At 39.9% G+C, this 17,745-nt stretch overlaps 1 protein-coding gene across 2 annotated transcripts in view; it reads left to right on the top strand.

Moving 5' to 3' along the window:
* The window catches only part of GPC5 (glypican 5), a 1,108,951-nt gene extending 1,095,669 nt beyond the window's left edge, over positions 1 to 13,282 (top strand). Inside the window, exon 8 of one of the 2 annotated variants that reach the window (XM_050948964.1) lies at positions 12,064 to 13,282. In XM_050948964.1, the coding sequence (XP_050804921.1) occupies positions 12,064 to 12,221 (158 nt within the window). In that variant the 3' untranslated portion in view covers positions 12,222 to 13,282. Of the gene's footprint in view, positions 1 to 12,060 lie in introns of both variants that reach the window. The other variant, XM_050948957.1, reaches the window with a different exon arrangement.
* The last annotated feature ends 4,463 nt before the right edge of the window (positions 13,283 to 17,745 follow it).

Here is a 17,745-nt window from a genome sequence, read left to right as displayed (position 1 = left end):
CTGTATACTAGGTTAATTTCTCCATTCTCAGCACAGACATCTGTTACGTCACTATTCAGCCCTCACTTCTTCGAAAGCCAGTTATCACAAAATCACAAAGAAATGTGTTGTATATCTTGGTCTAAATACAGTAAACAATGGCACCTAAGTTATCTTCATGTTACAGTACCTTTTAGTAAAGGCCCAGTTGTGCCTTGGAGACAGATGCTGATCCACATAGGGGCTCATGCACTGTTGCTCTGCTTCATTTGACTCTACAGATTGTACTGTGTCTCAAGGAAGCACATTGCTTCCCAGAATTCAGATATGCAGGGCAATATACCTGCTGTCACCCCTCTGAAAGGGAGTACAGCAGAGACACACTGGGCTGTATCTGCTCCTATCTCTCAAGAGTCATGTTACCTATATTTCCCTACTAGGGCTACTCCCTAACACTTACAAGTGTGGAGCAGGGCTGTCATAACTATAAAGGGAAGGGTAACAACCCTCCTGTATATAATGCTATAAAATCCCTCTTGGCCAGAGGCACCAAAATCCTTTGACCTGTAAAAGGTTAAGAAGCTCAGGTAACCTGGCTGACACCTGACCAAAAGGACCAATAAGGGGACAAGATACTTTCAAATCTTGGCGGGGGGGGGGGGGAAGGCTTTTGTTTGTGCTCTTTGTTTTTGGTGGTGGTTGCTCTTGGCAGTAAGAGGAACCAGACATCAATCCATGTTCTCCAAGTCTTTCTCATAGACTCATAGACTCTAGGACTGGAAGGGACCTCGAGAGGTCATCGAGTCCAGTCCCCTGCCCTCATGGCAGGACCAAATACTGTCTAGACCATCCCTAATAGACATTTATCTAACCTACTCTTAAATATCTCCAGAGATGGAGATTCCACAACTTCCCTAGGCAATCTATTCCAGTGTTTAACTACCCTGACAGTTAGGAACTTTTTCCTAATGTCCAACCTAAATCTCCCTTGCTGCAGTTTAAGCCCATTGCTTCTTGTTCTATCATTGGAGGCTAAGGTGAACAAGTTTTCTCCCTCCTCCTGATGACACCCTTTTAGATACCTGAAAACTGCTATCATGTCCCCTCTCAGTCTTCTCTTTTCCAAACTAAACAAACCCAATTCCTTCAGCCTTCCTTCATAGGTCATGTTCTCAAGACCTTTAATCATTCTTGTTGCTCTTCTCTGGACCCTCTCCAATTTCTCCACATCTTTCTTGAACTGCGGTGCCCAGAACTGGACACAATACTCCAGTTGAGGCCTAACCAGTGCAGAGTAAAGCGGAAGAATGACTTCTCGTGTCTTGTTTACAACACACCTGTTAATGCATCCCAGAATCACGTTTGCTTTTTTTGCAACAGTATCACACTGTTGACTCATATTAAGCTTGTGGTCTACTATGACCCCTAAATCTCTTTCTGCCATACTCTTTCCTAGACAGTCTCTTCCCATTCTTTATGTGTGAAACTGATTGTTCCTTCCTAGGTGGAGCACTTTGCATTTATCTTTATTGAACTTCATCCTGTTTACCTCAGACCATTTCTCCAATTTGTCCAGATCATTTTGAATTTTGACCCTGTCCTCCAAAGCAGTTGCAATCCCTCCCAGTTTGGTATCATCCGCAAACTTAATAAGCGTACTTTCTATGCCAACATCTAAATCGTTGATGAAGATATTGAACAGAACCGGTCCCAAAACAGAGCCCTGCAGAACCCCACTTGTTATACCTTTCCAGCAGGATTGGGAGCCATTAACAACTACTCTCTGAGTACGGTTATCCAGCCAGTTATGCACCCACCTTATAGTAGCCCCATCTAAATTGTACTTTCCTAGTTTATCTATAAGAATATCATGCGAGACTGTATCAAATGCCTTACTAAAGTCTAGATATATCACATCCACCGCTTCTCCCTTATCCACAAGGCTCGTTATCCTATCAAAGAACGCTATCAGATTAGTTTGACACGATTTGTTCTTTACAAATCCATGCTGGCTATTCCCTATCACCTTACCACCTTCCAAGTGTTTGCAGATGATTTCTTTGATTACCTGCTCCATTATCTTCCCTGGCACAGAAGTTAAACTAACTGGTCTGTAGTTTCCTGGGTTGTTTTTATTTCCCTTTTTATAGATGGGCACTATATTTGCCCCCTTCCAGTCTTCTGGAATCTCCCCCGTCTCCCATGATTTCCCAAAGATAATAGCTAGAGGCTCAGATACCTCTTCTATTAACTCCTTGAGTATTCTAGGATGCATTTCATCAGGCCCTGGTGACTTGCAGGCATCTAACTTTTCTTAGTGATTTTTTACTTGCTCTTTTTTTATTTTATCTTCTAAACCTACCCTCTTCCCGTAAGCATTCACTATACTAGACATTCCTTCAGACTTCTCAGTGAAGACTGAAACAAAGAAGTCATTAAGCATCTCTGCCATTTCCAAGTCTCCTGTTACTGTTTCCCCCTCCTCATTGAGCAGTGGGCCTACCCTGTCCTTGGTCTTCCTCTTGCTTCTAATGTATTGATAAAAAGTCTTCTTGTTTCCCTTTATTCCCATAGCTAGTTTGAGTTCATTTTGTGCCTTTGCTTTTCTAATCTTGCCTCTGCATTCCTGTGTTATTTGCCTATATTCATCCTTTGTAATCTGACCTAGTTTCCATTTTTTATATGACGCCTTTTTATTTTGTAGGTCACGCAAGATCTCGTGGTGAAGCCAAGGTGGTCTTTTGCCACATTTTCTATCTTTCCTAACCATCGGAATAACTTGCTTTTGGGCCCTTAATAGTGTCCCTTTGAAAAACTGCCAACTTTCCTCAGTTGTTTTCTGCACAAGTCTCTCATATTTCAAACTTGTAAGTAACAGCCAGGCAAGGCGTGTTAGTTTTATCTTCATTTTCTCAACTCGTAAATGTTCCTTTTGCTAGAGGGTTTACCTCTATTTGCTGTAACTTTGAACCTAAGGCTAGAGGGGGTTCCTCTGGGCTCTTTGAATCTGATTACCCTGTAAAGTTATTTCCATCCTGATTTTACAAAGATGAACTTTACCTTTTCTTTTAATAAAATTCTTCTTTTAAGAACCGGATTGATTTTTCATTGTTTTAAGAACCAAGGGTTTTGGATCTGTGTTCACCAGGACTAATTGGTGAGTGTATACTCTCAAGCCTACACAGGAAAAAGGGTGTAAGGACTTGGGGGGTAGGGAGGAATTAGTCTCAAATATGCCCAGGAAAGTGGAGGTTAGGTTCTTAGGAAATATTTGTGGGAAGGTAGAGTTCCAAGTGGCTCTTCCCCAAGATTTGGAACACCCTTGGTGGTGGCAGTTTACTGTTAACCTGAACTGGTAAATAAGCTTAGGGAGTCTTTCATGCGAGTCCCCACATCTGTACCCTAAAGTTCAGAGTGGGGGAGGAATCCTGACAAGGGCCTATAGGAATTAGTGGTTTGTCAAGTAGGTTACACAGGCGCAGCCATGCACCATCCCGCCAGCTGAGTCTTCATTACCCACTGAGGCTCAGTCACATGATCTTGACATGGAAGGACTCCATGGGGTTGGGGTTGAAGGAAGAGCTCCATTATCTCTAATCTTCACTGTCTGGTAAAATTTTGGCCATTGTTTGGTGTTTTGTGGTACTCTCAATTCATTTATGCCTAAAAGCAGCAAAGACTCTTGTGGCACCTTATAGACTAACAAATGTATTGGAGCATCTGTTAGTCTATAAGTGCCACAGGACTCTTCGCTGCTTTTACAGATCCAGACTAACACGGCTACCCCTCTGATACTTGATTTATGCCTAAGAGCACCAAGGAGAGACATGGTATGACCCTAATTGATTAATTATCATAATTTTCTCCAGTTTTTCGTACTGTGTAAAGTTATTACTCAGAACTCATTACTGATAAATATAATAATATTATAAAAACATAAGAATCATATTTCCTAAAGTTAGACTTGTCCTTTAGGGGGAAAAAATGACTCAGACTCCTTGAAGTTAGATATGTTCCTTGGGAAAAATATAGCTGGTGTTAACCACTTCTATGTTCCCTGGATATAGTTGAGAAACTCTTAGCAGTACCACCACCTATATTTTCCTGAGCCCTCTGTTATGACAGACATCACCCCTCTGTACTCCTCAGAACCTCTATCCTATCACTATCCTGCTTGCCTTGCCTCTAAATTCTCCTAATCCATTAAGAGCTGTGTCCTTATGTCTATATTCTACTCCACACATTCTCATCGTTCCCCATTCACCTGCAGACTTTCAGAAGCCTTGTACAAGTTGATTTTCTATTTCCTCGTACTATTCATCCTCCTATTTCCAGACAACTCTTCAGTCCCAAGTACCACAATCATAGCTTCATCTAAAATAATCTTCCTGCAGCACAATCATAAATCCCCTATCCAAACCTCCTGAATTCTCCCAGTCTCATTAGAAGTTTCATCATGACTGTCCTTCCAAATCCTGGCACATTTCTACAATAACTGACACTTTTCTTCACACTCCACAAACTGTACAAAACAAAAATATGCTCTCTAGTTTATATGTATATGTATTAAATGACTGCAATGAGTTTCAGCTAGGACCCTATATAAGAGTGGCATCTTGCAAGAGCCACATCCTATAAGATTTTCCATTTCAAAGGCATGCAGCCCCTCTTATTTAAAAATTCCTCCTTAAAAAAGGCACTGTTTATGGGCAGGAACTGTCTTTATTTCTGACTTAGGAAGTACCATGCACACGGCTGGAATTTAACAAAAACAGTAAACAATGATATAATTATTTTTAATAATAATTAATATTTGAGACTCACATAAAACATATGTGCTGTCTGAGGCATAATTTGAATGTTCTAGTACAGGGGTTCTCAAACTTCATTGTACCACGACCCCCTTCTGACAGCAAAGATTACTATATAACACTGAACCGTGGGCCCTCCTGAATCTCCCCACCCTAGCAGGGGGATCAAAGCCAAAGCCCGAGACTCATTGTCCTGGGCAGAGGGGAGGGCAAAGTGGAATCCCAAGGCCCACTGCTTCAGACTGTGGGATGGGGGGGTCAAAGTTGAAGCCCAAAAGCTTCAGCCCCAAAAGGGGGGGGCTGTAACCCTGAGCCCCACCACCATGGGCTGAAGTCCTTGGGCTTCAGTTGTCATAAACAGATAAGAAAAGTTAATAGCACAGAAGTACTTTATATCTCTTTGACTGTAAAGGGTTAACAAGTTCAGTAAGCCTGACTGTCACCTGACCAGAGGACAGGATACTTTCAAATCTTGAGGGAGGGAAGTTTTGTGTGTGTGCTGTTAGATTTTGGTTGTTGTTCACTCTGGGGGCTCAGAGGGACCAGACGTGCAACCAGGTTTCTCTCCTATCTCCTTGATACAGGTTCTTATAGATTCCAAATAGTAAGTACTAGATAGATAAAGCTAGTTAGGCTTATGTTTGTTTTCTTTATTTGCAAATATGCATTTGGTTGGAAGGAGTTCAAATGGGTATTTGGCTGAAAGGAGTTCAAATCGGTATTTTGCTGAGAAGATTCTATTTTGTACTTGTATACTTAGACTGGGAGGGTATTCCCAGTGTCTATAGCTGAAAGACCCTGTACATATTCCATCTTAAATTTACAAAGATAACTTTTACTGTTTTTTTTTCTTTAATTAAAAGCTTTTCTTGTTTAAGAACCTAATTGTTTTTTTATTCTGGTGAGACCCCAGGGGACTGGGTCTGGATTCACCAGGGAATTGGTGGGGAGAAAGGAGGGAAGGGGGAGAGAGAGGCTAAATTCTCTCTGTGTTAGGATTACTGTCTCTCTCAGGGAGAATCTGGGAGGGGAAGAGAGAAGGAGGGGGGGAAGGTGAATTTTCCTCTCTGTTTCAAGATTCAAGGAGTTTGAATCACAGTGATCTTCCAGGGTAACCCAGGGAGGGGAAGGCTGGGAGAGGCAACGGTGAGGGAAAGGGTTTACTTTCCTTGTGTTAAGATCCAGAGGGTCTGGGTCTTGGGGGTCCCCGGGCCAGGTTTTGGGGGGACCAGAGTGTACCAGGCACTGGAATTCCTGGTTGGTGGCAGCGCTACAGGTTCTAAGCTGGTGATTGAGCTTAGAGGAATTCATGCTGGTACCCCATCTTTTGGACGCTAAGGTTCAGAGTGGGGAATTATACCATGACATCAGTCTAGTGCAGTGGAGCTTGGGCTTCATATTTGGCTCTGGGCCCCAGCAAGTATAGCACCAGCTCTGCCGACCCCATTCAAACGGGATCATGACCCACATTGGAGTCCTGACCCACAGTTTGAGAACCACTGTTCTAGCATATGGCAGGGAGGGCACTGCACACCAGGAGAGTTCTTTTTCCTCCTCCTCAAAGCTAACTGGATTCTCCCAAATAATGCATGGAAAAACACCTGACAACTTCATTGTAACTTGGAGAATCTCCTGACCTCCAACGTGTGTGATTCAGCATACAGCAGACAGTGGGGTGTGTGAAGTGATCTGAGGTAGGAGTGTAGATATTGCTATGAAAGTGGGGATGAAGCTTGCTCAACTCCAAACTTTCCCAGGCCAATGGCCAACAAAGTTGTTATTGCTGAGAGGTGTATTTAAAATGAATTTGGTGGTCTCAGTCCAGTTTCCTGGAGACAAGTAATAGCAGAAAAGCCATTGGTGCTGACTACAGTGCTGTTGGCAATCTCAGCAGAGAGGCTCAGGATTCAATGACCACGTAAAGTGTCACTAGTGTTGGCCCTTCCAGGTCATTTTTAAGGCATGTTACTGATTGTTGTTACCCTGCTGCTGCACCTGTTCTGTGGATAAATAGAACAGTTCAGCCTTCAGAGCTGTCAGTCCTGTCAGCTTTCACACGCCCTAAATACACACACAGACAAAACCTTTGAAAAGAGATGGAGATGATAGAAACTTTTAAAGCTACTCTACCGTATTGACACACAAACACTTTGCTGTAATATGTACCATAGTGCTTTGTGACATGCTTTGGTTAGTTAATTATTACTAAAACAAATTAGAAAAATATTTTTCCACTTCTGCCTCTAGCTGGTTTTCACAGATGGTGGCGATTGCAGACATGTGTGACGCTTGGAAGGTTTGCTTTGTCGGGGTTTTTGCAGACGTATTTACTTTTAGATCCCAGGGGCTCGCCTTCTATCACTGCCTCACAGGTTTGGCTTTAAACTGGAACAAACCCAATATTTCAGTTACATTGCTGAGCTTTATTTGGCTTTCCATTAAAACACTGGCTTTTGCTTGATATTGACATTAAACCAGACATTGCTCATAGCATAATGATAACTGTAGACAGCACCTCCACCAGTTGATGGTGCTGTGTCCCTATCTGAGTGTTAAGATAGTGTTGTATTGTATGTAGTTATGTTGATCTGACGTGCTGGGGTTATCAGGAAGTTCAGTTGTGCCTGTTTGTACTGGAGTTGGTTCAATAAATTTGTGATTCTATAAGTGAGTATTACAATCGGTGGCAGTGGCTTCAAGATGGCAAAAGCACCTTTGCCTGAGAACAAATGCACCAGCTATGCAAATGAGACTGGAATCTATGAACACTTGACAGACTTTGACGACTTGCTGTCTGTGAATGCATGATCTGATACTTGGATGGGGTTGCCCAAACCTTATATGAGAAGTTTCCCAATGCAGATTATGATTCTTATAGATACTTGCATGACTGCTCTGATGGGGGATTGGCCTTTTTGAAATACCAGAAGGAATGGCAAGCCAGGACAAGGGGGGAGAGACACCCTTGAATAGTTATTTGCATTGAGGAGACAGTTCAATAGGGCTTTTCCCTGTACCACCTTCAACGGTAGATGGCGCTGGGGAAGAAGACCCTGCTGTGCTGAATCTGGACCTGGCAATGAAGAGAGGGGCCTCTGTCCAGTGGAAAGTTCTGAGAGACTCCTATGTAAAAAGTCAGCTTATAAATGGTTTAGCAGGAGAACTTCATAACCTGCTGGTGAAGGATCATAACTAGGGCCCTGCCAAATTCATGGCCAGGAAAAAAACTTCACAAACCATGAAATCTGGTCTCATTCTGTGAAATCTGGTCTTTTGTGTGATATTACCCTACACTATACAGATTTCACGAGGTGAGACCAGTGTTTCTCAAATTGGGGGGCCCTGACCCAAAAGGGAGTTCCAGGAAAGTCACAAGGTTATTTTAGGGGGAGTCATGGTATTGCCACCCTTACTTCTGCACTACCTTCAGAGCTGGACAGGTGGAGAGCAGCACCTGTTGGCTGGGCACCCAACTCTGAAGGAAGTGCCCCCCCCACCACCAGCAGTGCAGAAATAAGGGTGGCAATACCATACCATGCCACCCTTACTTCTGCACCACTGCCGTCAGAGCTGAGTGGCCGGAGAGTGGCAGCTGCTGACTGAGGACCCAGGACCCAGCTCTGCAGGCAGCAGTGCAGAAGAGTAGCAATACCATACCATGTCATCCTTATTTCTGCACAGGATTTCTGCCAGCAGCCACCACTCTCCAGCTGCCCAGCTCTGAAGGCAGCGCTGTCGCCAACAGCAGTGCAGAAGTAAAGGTAGCAGTACCACAACTACCCTCTCCCATAACCCTGTGACCCCTCCACAACTGCTTTTTGGGTCAGGACCCCTACAATTACAGCACTGTGAAATTTCAGATATAAATAGCTGAAATCATGAAATATTTTATTTTTAAAATCCCATGACTGTGAAATTTACCATGTGGACTATGTATTTGGTAAGACCATAAGCATAACTTCCTGGACAAATCTATGGACCAGATTAGATGCAGAGTTCACAATGTGAAAGAAGAAATTGGTGTTTCCTTAAAGGTATCAGCTATTAATTCCCAGCCTCATAATGACTCCTTTATACCATATACACAACACTTGAAGAAATGATTGCTAGTGAAGTGGCTAAAAAATTGGAGGAGGCCCAAGTGCAGTTTTTCACAGGTGTCCCATGGGACCAAAGAGACTTTCCTGAGTGGGCCTCAGGCCAGATGATATTTGGCAGGCGATGCAGAGGCACAAGCCAATAGAGACGGCATTGCCCAAGCAGAGGAAAGGTCCATCAAGGGAAACTAGAAATTGCTGATGTAGTAGGGCTACCATCAGCAACTATTAGAATGGCCCCCGTGTAGAGCTCCCCAGATACCAATTAATATGTGTCTGGAGACATCGGTGGCTAGAAAACCACAATGCTATTGGACTAAGGATCTGAAGTAAATCTGATTTACTTTAAACACCCGGTGCTGAGAGGGAATAAAATGTGTATTACAGGAGTTGAATTGAAGTAGAATCATCACCTACTGCAGACAGCAGGAAAAATCTAGCTCCCTCTGAACTTGAGGTGTCTTCATAGTAAATAGACATTTGCTGTGGTCACCAATATTTCTAGCACTGTTGGGAGTGGATTTCACCCCCGGGCATCACAAAAATGTGTTGGATGTTAACAGAACTCACTTGTCCGTGGCCAATATTCAGATACCCCTGCTGTCAGTAGGAGAAAACTAAACAATGCATCCTGATTAATAGAAAAACAAGAGTTCACCCCTTTGTAGTGGATTGAGAACTGATGCACAGATCCATTAAAAGAAAGACAAGGGCAAACACTGAGGATGTTCAATAGCTAACCAAGAGAGATGCAAAAGAGGATTTCGTGGTATTCCAATTCTGAGCTGATGCATGTGGCTTGTAATGGGAAACCGGTTGTAGAGGAGGAAGTAGGCTACACAGCCTTGTGAGAGGAGGCAGCTATATTGATTCTGGCCATCAGGCCACATGGCCCTGCAACAGAGGGCAGCCCAATTGACTTGGCCATCAGACAGGGCAGCCTGATTAACTCTGGTCACTAGGCTATACCACCCTAAGGTTAATGATGGTCAAGTGGACTTAGCCAGAGAACTATAACACCATTTCCGGGCACCTAAAGGGAGAATGGGGGTGCACTTGTCCCCTGACAGTGCTATATTGTTACCTTAGTGTTAAACTGAGATTGTGCACTATATAAATATCTCATGTGCGCTAGACAAATGCATCACGTGGGCTGGATTTGTCTTAGAGGCTGGAAATTTGACACCCCTGCGGTAGACTCTCTTATATATCCACTGGGTCAAATGTATCTCTGTTATAGCCATGCAACCTTGTTGACTTTAATGGAGTTGCACAGGTGTAGCTGAAAGCCAAATTTGACCCAATGAATTCACTATGAAGTAGCACAGTCTGTAGAAGCAAAGCTTTCAAATGAAGAAAATCTTCACTGAAGAGCTGGACAAGTGACCCAGACTATCTGCTTTCTACTTCTATCTCCCACACCCCTAAGGAAAAATGCCTTGATTCACCCTGTTTGGTGATCCATTAAACCCTGATTCAGTGAAGTACTTAGTTATTGATCTTTTCCCAGGGAGACTACACATTGAGCATGATCAGGAGGACTTACTTTCCTTCACCCCCTGCTCCCTATTGTTACTGTTTTTCCTTGTTTTCCAAGTTGCACTGTACTCATGGAGCTAGTTTTCACAAATTCCAGGCAATCACAATAGATTGATAAATCCATACAAAATAGCAGTCCATTCTCCTGTCTGAGTGCAACAGCAAAGAAGACAAACACATTCTAGCAGGTTTTAGAGACAACATGATTGGCTTTCACCTACCCTTCCTTTAACACATTTTTTCAAAGCTACAGGAAGGAGATTTTAGTATGTACAGTAAAATCACAAAGGGCACTTTTCAAGCTACATGTAGGAGAAAAGGAGTATTTTTAGCACTAAAATGAAAAGTAGTTAGCCTGAAAAATAAGGAAGTAGCAGAGAGCTGCTCCAGTTTCTGGTTAAACTGTAGCTTAACAAGAAGAATAAAACCATGACTAAAATATTCATACTCCATCATAGCCCCTAAAAATGTAATGGAATCGTGAGTTTATTCATCTTTGCTAATGACGCAGAAGGGTGAAAGAAGTCCTAAACAATGAATAATAATGCAGGAACTCAGATTGTAGAATCAATACATCAGATCAGTAGAGCTAAGCTTCCTTATAATGCCTCTGTTCCAGTGCAATAGAGCTTACCTTCTGAATTATATATGTATTGACATCATTACATAAATATTGACTTTGCTTTATATGAAGTCTTTTTCGGTCTCAGTGTAATTACAATGTCAATATGTGTTGCATGTCATAACATTGAATTTAGACTTGTTAATTTTGATTGATAGTGGCATGCCACAGGTTATTATATAGGATAAGACAGTTAGTCCAGAAGTATGCACACAAAGTGAAAAGCAAATGACAATGCTGTTATGACTGAATGTGTCTCCAGACTCTTCTACTTATGATTATTGAACCAGGTACTGGAGGTGTAATGGATGACTGTAATATCCTTGTTTCATATTCTGGCAAGGTGGAAAAAAATGTCTTATATATGTTTCTAAAGTTCAGAAACATTGAACCAGGAGCTGAATAAGGGTCTTCCTTGTTTACAGTTTGTCTTAGAACGTGACTTTATGCTGTGAAGTCCACCTTTCTCTATGCCAAAATGGAGGCCCTAAAATCCTCCATCAGTTACACCTTCATTTCATCTAAATTTTGGATTCACATTCCTGAAAGTTCTAATAAAATTATCTCCATCTTCTTTCAAATTTAAGATATGAGTAGTTGATTTCTGGGTACTCTTGGCACTCACAAACTATTCACTTCAGTCTGTGAATATTTGCTTAGTTATAATTCTACAATAACTGCTCTGTCCAGTACTGGTAGGCCTGTGAATTACTTCCAAGGGTAAACTGCAATATAGAGTGGCATGTGTTTCTAGATTCAATTATGAAGAGTTTTGAATTTATAGACTCATAGACTTTAGGGTCAGAAGGGACCAATATGATCATCTAGTCTGACCTCCTGCACAAAGCAGGCCACAGAACCCTTCCCATCCACTTCTTTGGCAGTAACAAAAAGAATTAGAAACCAAACTGTGACAGTCTGTGTGCTCTGTATATTTAAATTTGTCCTAGCTGTATCATGTTGCCAGTAGTGGGAAAGTGTGCATCATCCTGTATTTTCTTATTTGTCTCAGCAGGGATGCCAGACAAGACAAACCTCAGTGACGTAAAGCAAATCCATCAAACAGATGGTGGCAGCACTTTAGACACAACTGGAGCAGGATCTACAGGAATAGCTGCTTATATGACATTTACGTTGATTAGTGTGGCAACATTACTTTTCAGTCTTTGGTAAATGTGCAGCTCTGTCTTGATATAAGCATCTCATTTCAGTCTGTTTGTTCCTCCGCACAAGCCTGGAATAAGAGATTAAACGTAGCAATATTTATGGTAGCCTGATCCTAGGTCTACGTATTGACAAAATTGTTTGCTTGTGTAATATATTTCCTAGGATTTTTTAACACCTGTATAATTAAGCAAAATCATATTTCTTTTTAGAGTATTATGTTACAGATATAATAGCAGTATGTTGAACTTGCTGAACTCTGAACTACTATTAAAAAAGAGAAACCCAATTTAATTTCTCAGCATTTTTGTACTTGAAAATCCTGTCTCCTTTCTGTTTACAGAAAAATGCCCCCATAAGACTTAAAAACTAGAATTTGTACATCTCATGAATAAATGAGTGAAATTTTAAGTCTAAACTATTTTCTGTGAAAAATGTAGATTATACAACCCTGAAACATTTTGCAAATTTATGTTAGTTTTGGTGAATTGTTCATGTCTAAAAACAAACAAATGTCAAAAACGTCAATATTTCATTTTCCCCTTTGCAAAACAAAACATTTAGATTTTTTTATTCAGACTGACTACTTGTTTTGAAATTTCCTTTATTTTTTTAAAAAATTCAAAATCAAAATGAAATATTTTGTTTTTGGTAGAACAAAACATTTGTTTGCCCCCCAAAATCTATCACTCGCACAGTTATGCTGACAAAAAATATATTGTAAACAGATAAAACTAATTTACGAGGGGTTTCTTTTAATACTTCAGGAAAATTAGATATTATGCGATGCTTGTGGGTGTGTATGTACATGTGATTACATATTGGCCAGAGATAACAGCAAATTCTTGTGCCATATGGAGGTGATGGAATCTGGAGTGTTGTATAGTACTGAATGTGTATTGTATAGTTCAGTTACCAGTCACTAATTACATGTTCATATTTGATTATCTTGATTGTGACTGATTCACATCCCATTGCATCCAGAATGTCTTCAAAAATATTGTGCTGTTTCCTTCCTTTACAAATATGTATATACATATAAAACTGTATGCACATACTGTACTTAGAAGTCTTCCTAATCTGTAAAAATAAATTTTATATTAGACTAATATAAATAAGGATATAGAAATATTTGTTGTTCCTAAATGTGTAACATACAGATAAACAGAAACTGCGTTTAAAAAAAACCCACCTCAACATTGCTAAAAGCAGCTGACTGCCCAGATAGAAGTCATTAGTGGGCATACCAGCCTATGTGTACATTTAGTTTGCCTATTGTTCCATCTAGTCCAGCATGCTGTCTCTAAGAGTGGCCAGTACCAGATGCTTCAGAGGAAACTGAAAGAAACCAGAGAGTAGGCAGTTCAGAAATAACCCCTCCATAGGGAAAGATTTCTACTAATATCCATTAGTTAGAAATTGACTTATTTCCGGAAGCACTTTTTCCTTTCCAAACTGTGGTGGTTGCTGCTCTTTTAATCCTTACTACTGTGACTGGAGCAGGTATAATTTTCAAAAACACCTCAGAAACCCATTTTCAAGTAGTTTGGGCCCTTAGGAAGTTGTGAACATTTTACCCATTGTTCATGTATACATCCAGCCCTTTTCTAAATCATGCTAAACTAAGCCCTAATTATATCTCGTGGTTTTGCAGAGTGGATTTTTTAAAATAATCTTTTTGTATTTTGTAACCTGTGAGATTTAAACTAAGGATGCTAAAAACACCTGTAGGTAGGCAGTCCGTATATTATTATAGCACTGGGCATCAAGACCATTAGACGGTGTATACTGAAGTGTCTCACTAAAAGTGAGAAGTTGGTGAGCAGTAGGTGTGAGAGACAGGTTTATGGAGCAGCCATTTTTAGACAAGAAGAGGGGATACGGGAAAATGCATTACTTATTTGTTTCACATTAGTCTATAACAACAAAGATTAAATAGATGGGCACATTTTCCAAAATGTCTGACACCTTTACTTAGTAAAGTTCAGCTATTTTTCTTGAACTTTTTATAAAAAATCACCTTTAAATGGAGTTGCCATTTGAAAGAAAAATTTAAAATGCACTATTTCTCATGCAACAATGTTTTCCTAGCACATGAATAAGTATTTTAAGGTGTCATCTTTCCTGAGTGTAGTCGCTGAAGTAGGTTGATATACTTCTTTAGGAAACAGGCAGTGTTGGTGTTTTGCAAATGCCACCTAATAAAAGATGAATCATAACTGCAGCCACATAACAGGTAGCGATAAATATATAATACTCCTTTTTTTCTAACTATGCCAAAATTAATGTTAACAGTTCCACAGCACCTCTTTATAAGTATAGATTAAGAAGCAGAAGAAACAACTCTTGAGTGTTAGATGGTTTCCTTGTTTTATTTTTAAAATGAAGTTTTACTTTGAAAATAACTATGTAAAAATATATTTTTACTCAGCAGATCCTGCTCTGTGTGTTCAGAGTCATATCTGCTGAAAATAGTAAAAAAAGAAAGTTTTTTACTACTTATATTATACTATGACTAGAGAGAGACAATGTAACTCTGGAACAAGGAGCTGGGGTCTAATCTTGCTTGCAAATCTTCCACACTTTATTAACATCATTCCAATTACAGACTCTTCATATTGCGATGCATGAGCCAAAAAGAGCCCAGCTTGACTTTCAGATCTAATATAGAGTTTGCATGCCTGGCACTGACACAAAAAAGTATTTTTTTATTTAGTAATAGAACATACTTGATGAGGAAATTGGGAAGAGAGAACATATGGGACCCATAGAAGCTGTTTTTACAAAATCCTGTTTCAGAGAACAATCACACCTTAAAGAGTACATTGCAAAAGACAGCTATGCATTGGTAAAACATTGTTTTTAATGTTTAAACTGTATTTTCATAACACTGAAAGGACTAGTAATATGTGCTTAGATGAAATTCTGCTTTTATTTACATTTATGAAGCCCTACTGAAGTCAATGGATGGTGAGTGAACCTGAGAGCTGAATTTGGCCCTATTCCCTCTCCATAGCAACATCTTTTAATACATTTAACATATTAAGTTTATTTCTTATGATAGTACAGGCAATCACAAATTGTATTTATCTATTTCAGAACATTCTATATGTATCATACAAAAAAATTATGACATTTATATTGTCAACCTTAGATTTATTATTCTTAAAGAAAAGACAAACAATGTATTCATTTTTCATTTCAAAGTGTACATTTATCTGACTGGCTTTGAGACTTTCAGCATGTCAGCAAATTCACTACATTTAAAAAAAGAATGGAAAGATTTGGAGAGGTGGGAAAGAAGCTAAATCAATAAACAAATGTGTACGTAGAGTTACAAATTAATACCTATTTAAACCAAATATATGTGAATAAGTTCCTCATTTACTTGGTTGCCAGGTCTTGCCTCAAAAATTCTATGTTTTCCTTAGAACACCTTATAAAACCAGTAACACCTAAAACAATGCAGGGTTTGGAGCAGTTATGCAGAATTTTGAACTCTAGCAGTTAAAAAGGGATCTGGTCCAGTTTTAATGAATGTGCTTGTATAAGTGAAGGTACACAATGGCCAGATTTTTAAAGTTATATAGGCACCTAGTGGGATTTTCACTAGGCACTTATCTGCAACTTTAGGTACCTGAATTCCTTTAAGAATCTGCCCCACAGAATGTGATTAAGTGTATTGGTTGATCATCAATTGCTATCTATTCTGACTTTGCATGGGTTAAAGTAATGTGTCAATATGTCTCATTCAGACACTGGCTAAACCACTATATCACTAAAGCAGTAGAAGTGGCAGTGAAGTGCCTAAGCAGATTTGTGGATGCTTTTACAGCACAGAGAATAGAAAGAAAACCTATTGCATGTGGCATGGGAGTCAGTGAGATTGGAACATGTGGTTTTATGAGGGTTAAGTGAGTAAGGTTTCTAAAGGGCTCTGATATCTTCAGATAGATCCTATAGCAGTGAAAAATATTTATTATTATTATTATTTATTTATTATTATGGTGTTTTTCTCTTTCTCAGCTTTTCCTGGGAGAGCCTATGAAATCGACACAAAAATACACATTTATATGCTGACTGTTCTTTTGCTGCACAGGTTGACAGTGTATAGAATATGTTCTGTATCCTCATGTGAGCTTTATGCATTTTCATAAGCTGCATAATAACTGTAGCTGAATACAGTCCCTAGGAAATTGAAGCAAGTGCACAAGTTGATTCAAAAAACAAACAGATTCTGTCTTGGAAGGAATCAGTTATTCCATAGGATACCCTTTCCTGGACACCTGTTATGCTCAGCTTTTCTTCTGTTGTTTCTTACATGTAAAAATGCATATTCCATTGATGATTGCTTGCATTACAAAAGTCTGATTGACAGTTGGTTAATTCAGACCAAAAAACCCAGTTATTTTCTTAGTATGTTTCTTTCTCTTCAGTTTGTCTTGGTTTTAGATTACAAATATTATTTAAAGAAGAACTGTGTCTTTTAAGATGTAATGATGATTACTTATACATAGGTTCTAAAGATCAGCTCTACTGTGATTACAGGCAACACACATGATTAAATAACTTCATACATCCCCACCAAATTTCAGCCACCCAAATTCCTTCACAATCTTCTTTCCTCTCATGGTTTCCTACTCTGATGACCACTTTGACCCCCACTATGAATGGTAGCTATTACATGGGACAGTTCATGGTATGTACAAATCACAATTCATTAATCACTGTGAATGCCTTCTGAGTTGTTTTCCCTACAGGGCAACACATTCTGACAGTGACGGATGCCACACATGCTTGTATAAAATACAGCTAATCCTAGAAGTTTATGGCACTAAGAATCAACCTATGGGTTCTCAGCTATCACAGACACCATGAAGGGAAGGGGGAGAATAACCCATCTATGGAAGGAAGAAAGCAGAAGAAGGTCCTAGGGGGAGGAAAACCCCATAACATTCACAGTTTACCCCAGATGTTTTATCTGTGTTTATGAGGAAAGTGGATAATATGAATCTATAGAAACACACTGCACACAACAAGCAGTGGCTTGGCTCTCAAAAGCCCTTTTAATTTCAGCTTTGTACAGATCTGGGCTAAGAAACAGGGCCATCTCCTAACACAGCTGTGTAAGATACTTTCAGCAAAACTGGAATTCATGCAAAATTCATCTGCCTTCATGTTTCATTAGACTTGGAACTCAAACCATGTTATTTAAAAGGTTTACTAAGGTTCACAGAGTTGGGCCCTGTTTCTGGGGACACTGCTGCCTATTTTGAGCAATGTTGGGTCCTGTTTCAAATTTAATTGGGCTGTATTATGGTGTAAAAAGCAAACCATGTGAAATGCTGTGGTCTAGCAGGCGAATCCACGTGACATGCACTAGCTTCATCTAATATTTTATGTGAATTTTGTGGTTCATTTAATCCCAAAGCATAAAGCCAAACTCACTCGTTCATACCCCCAAGGCATCAGGGAAAAAATGCTTGCATGACCCTCTACAAAAATGAAACTTCTGAGTTTCAAGCAAGTCTAT

This window comes from Gopherus flavomarginatus, chromosome 1 (assembly GCF_025201925.1).
Source record: "Gopherus flavomarginatus isolate rGopFla2 chromosome 1, rGopFla2.mat.asm, whole genome shotgun sequence".
In the NCBI taxonomy this organism is placed as follows: domain Eukaryota; kingdom Metazoa; phylum Chordata; order Testudines; family Testudinidae; genus Gopherus; species Gopherus flavomarginatus.
The sequence above is the reverse complement of the archived record's forward strand: the minus strand, read 5'-3'. Positions and strand labels throughout refer to the sequence as shown.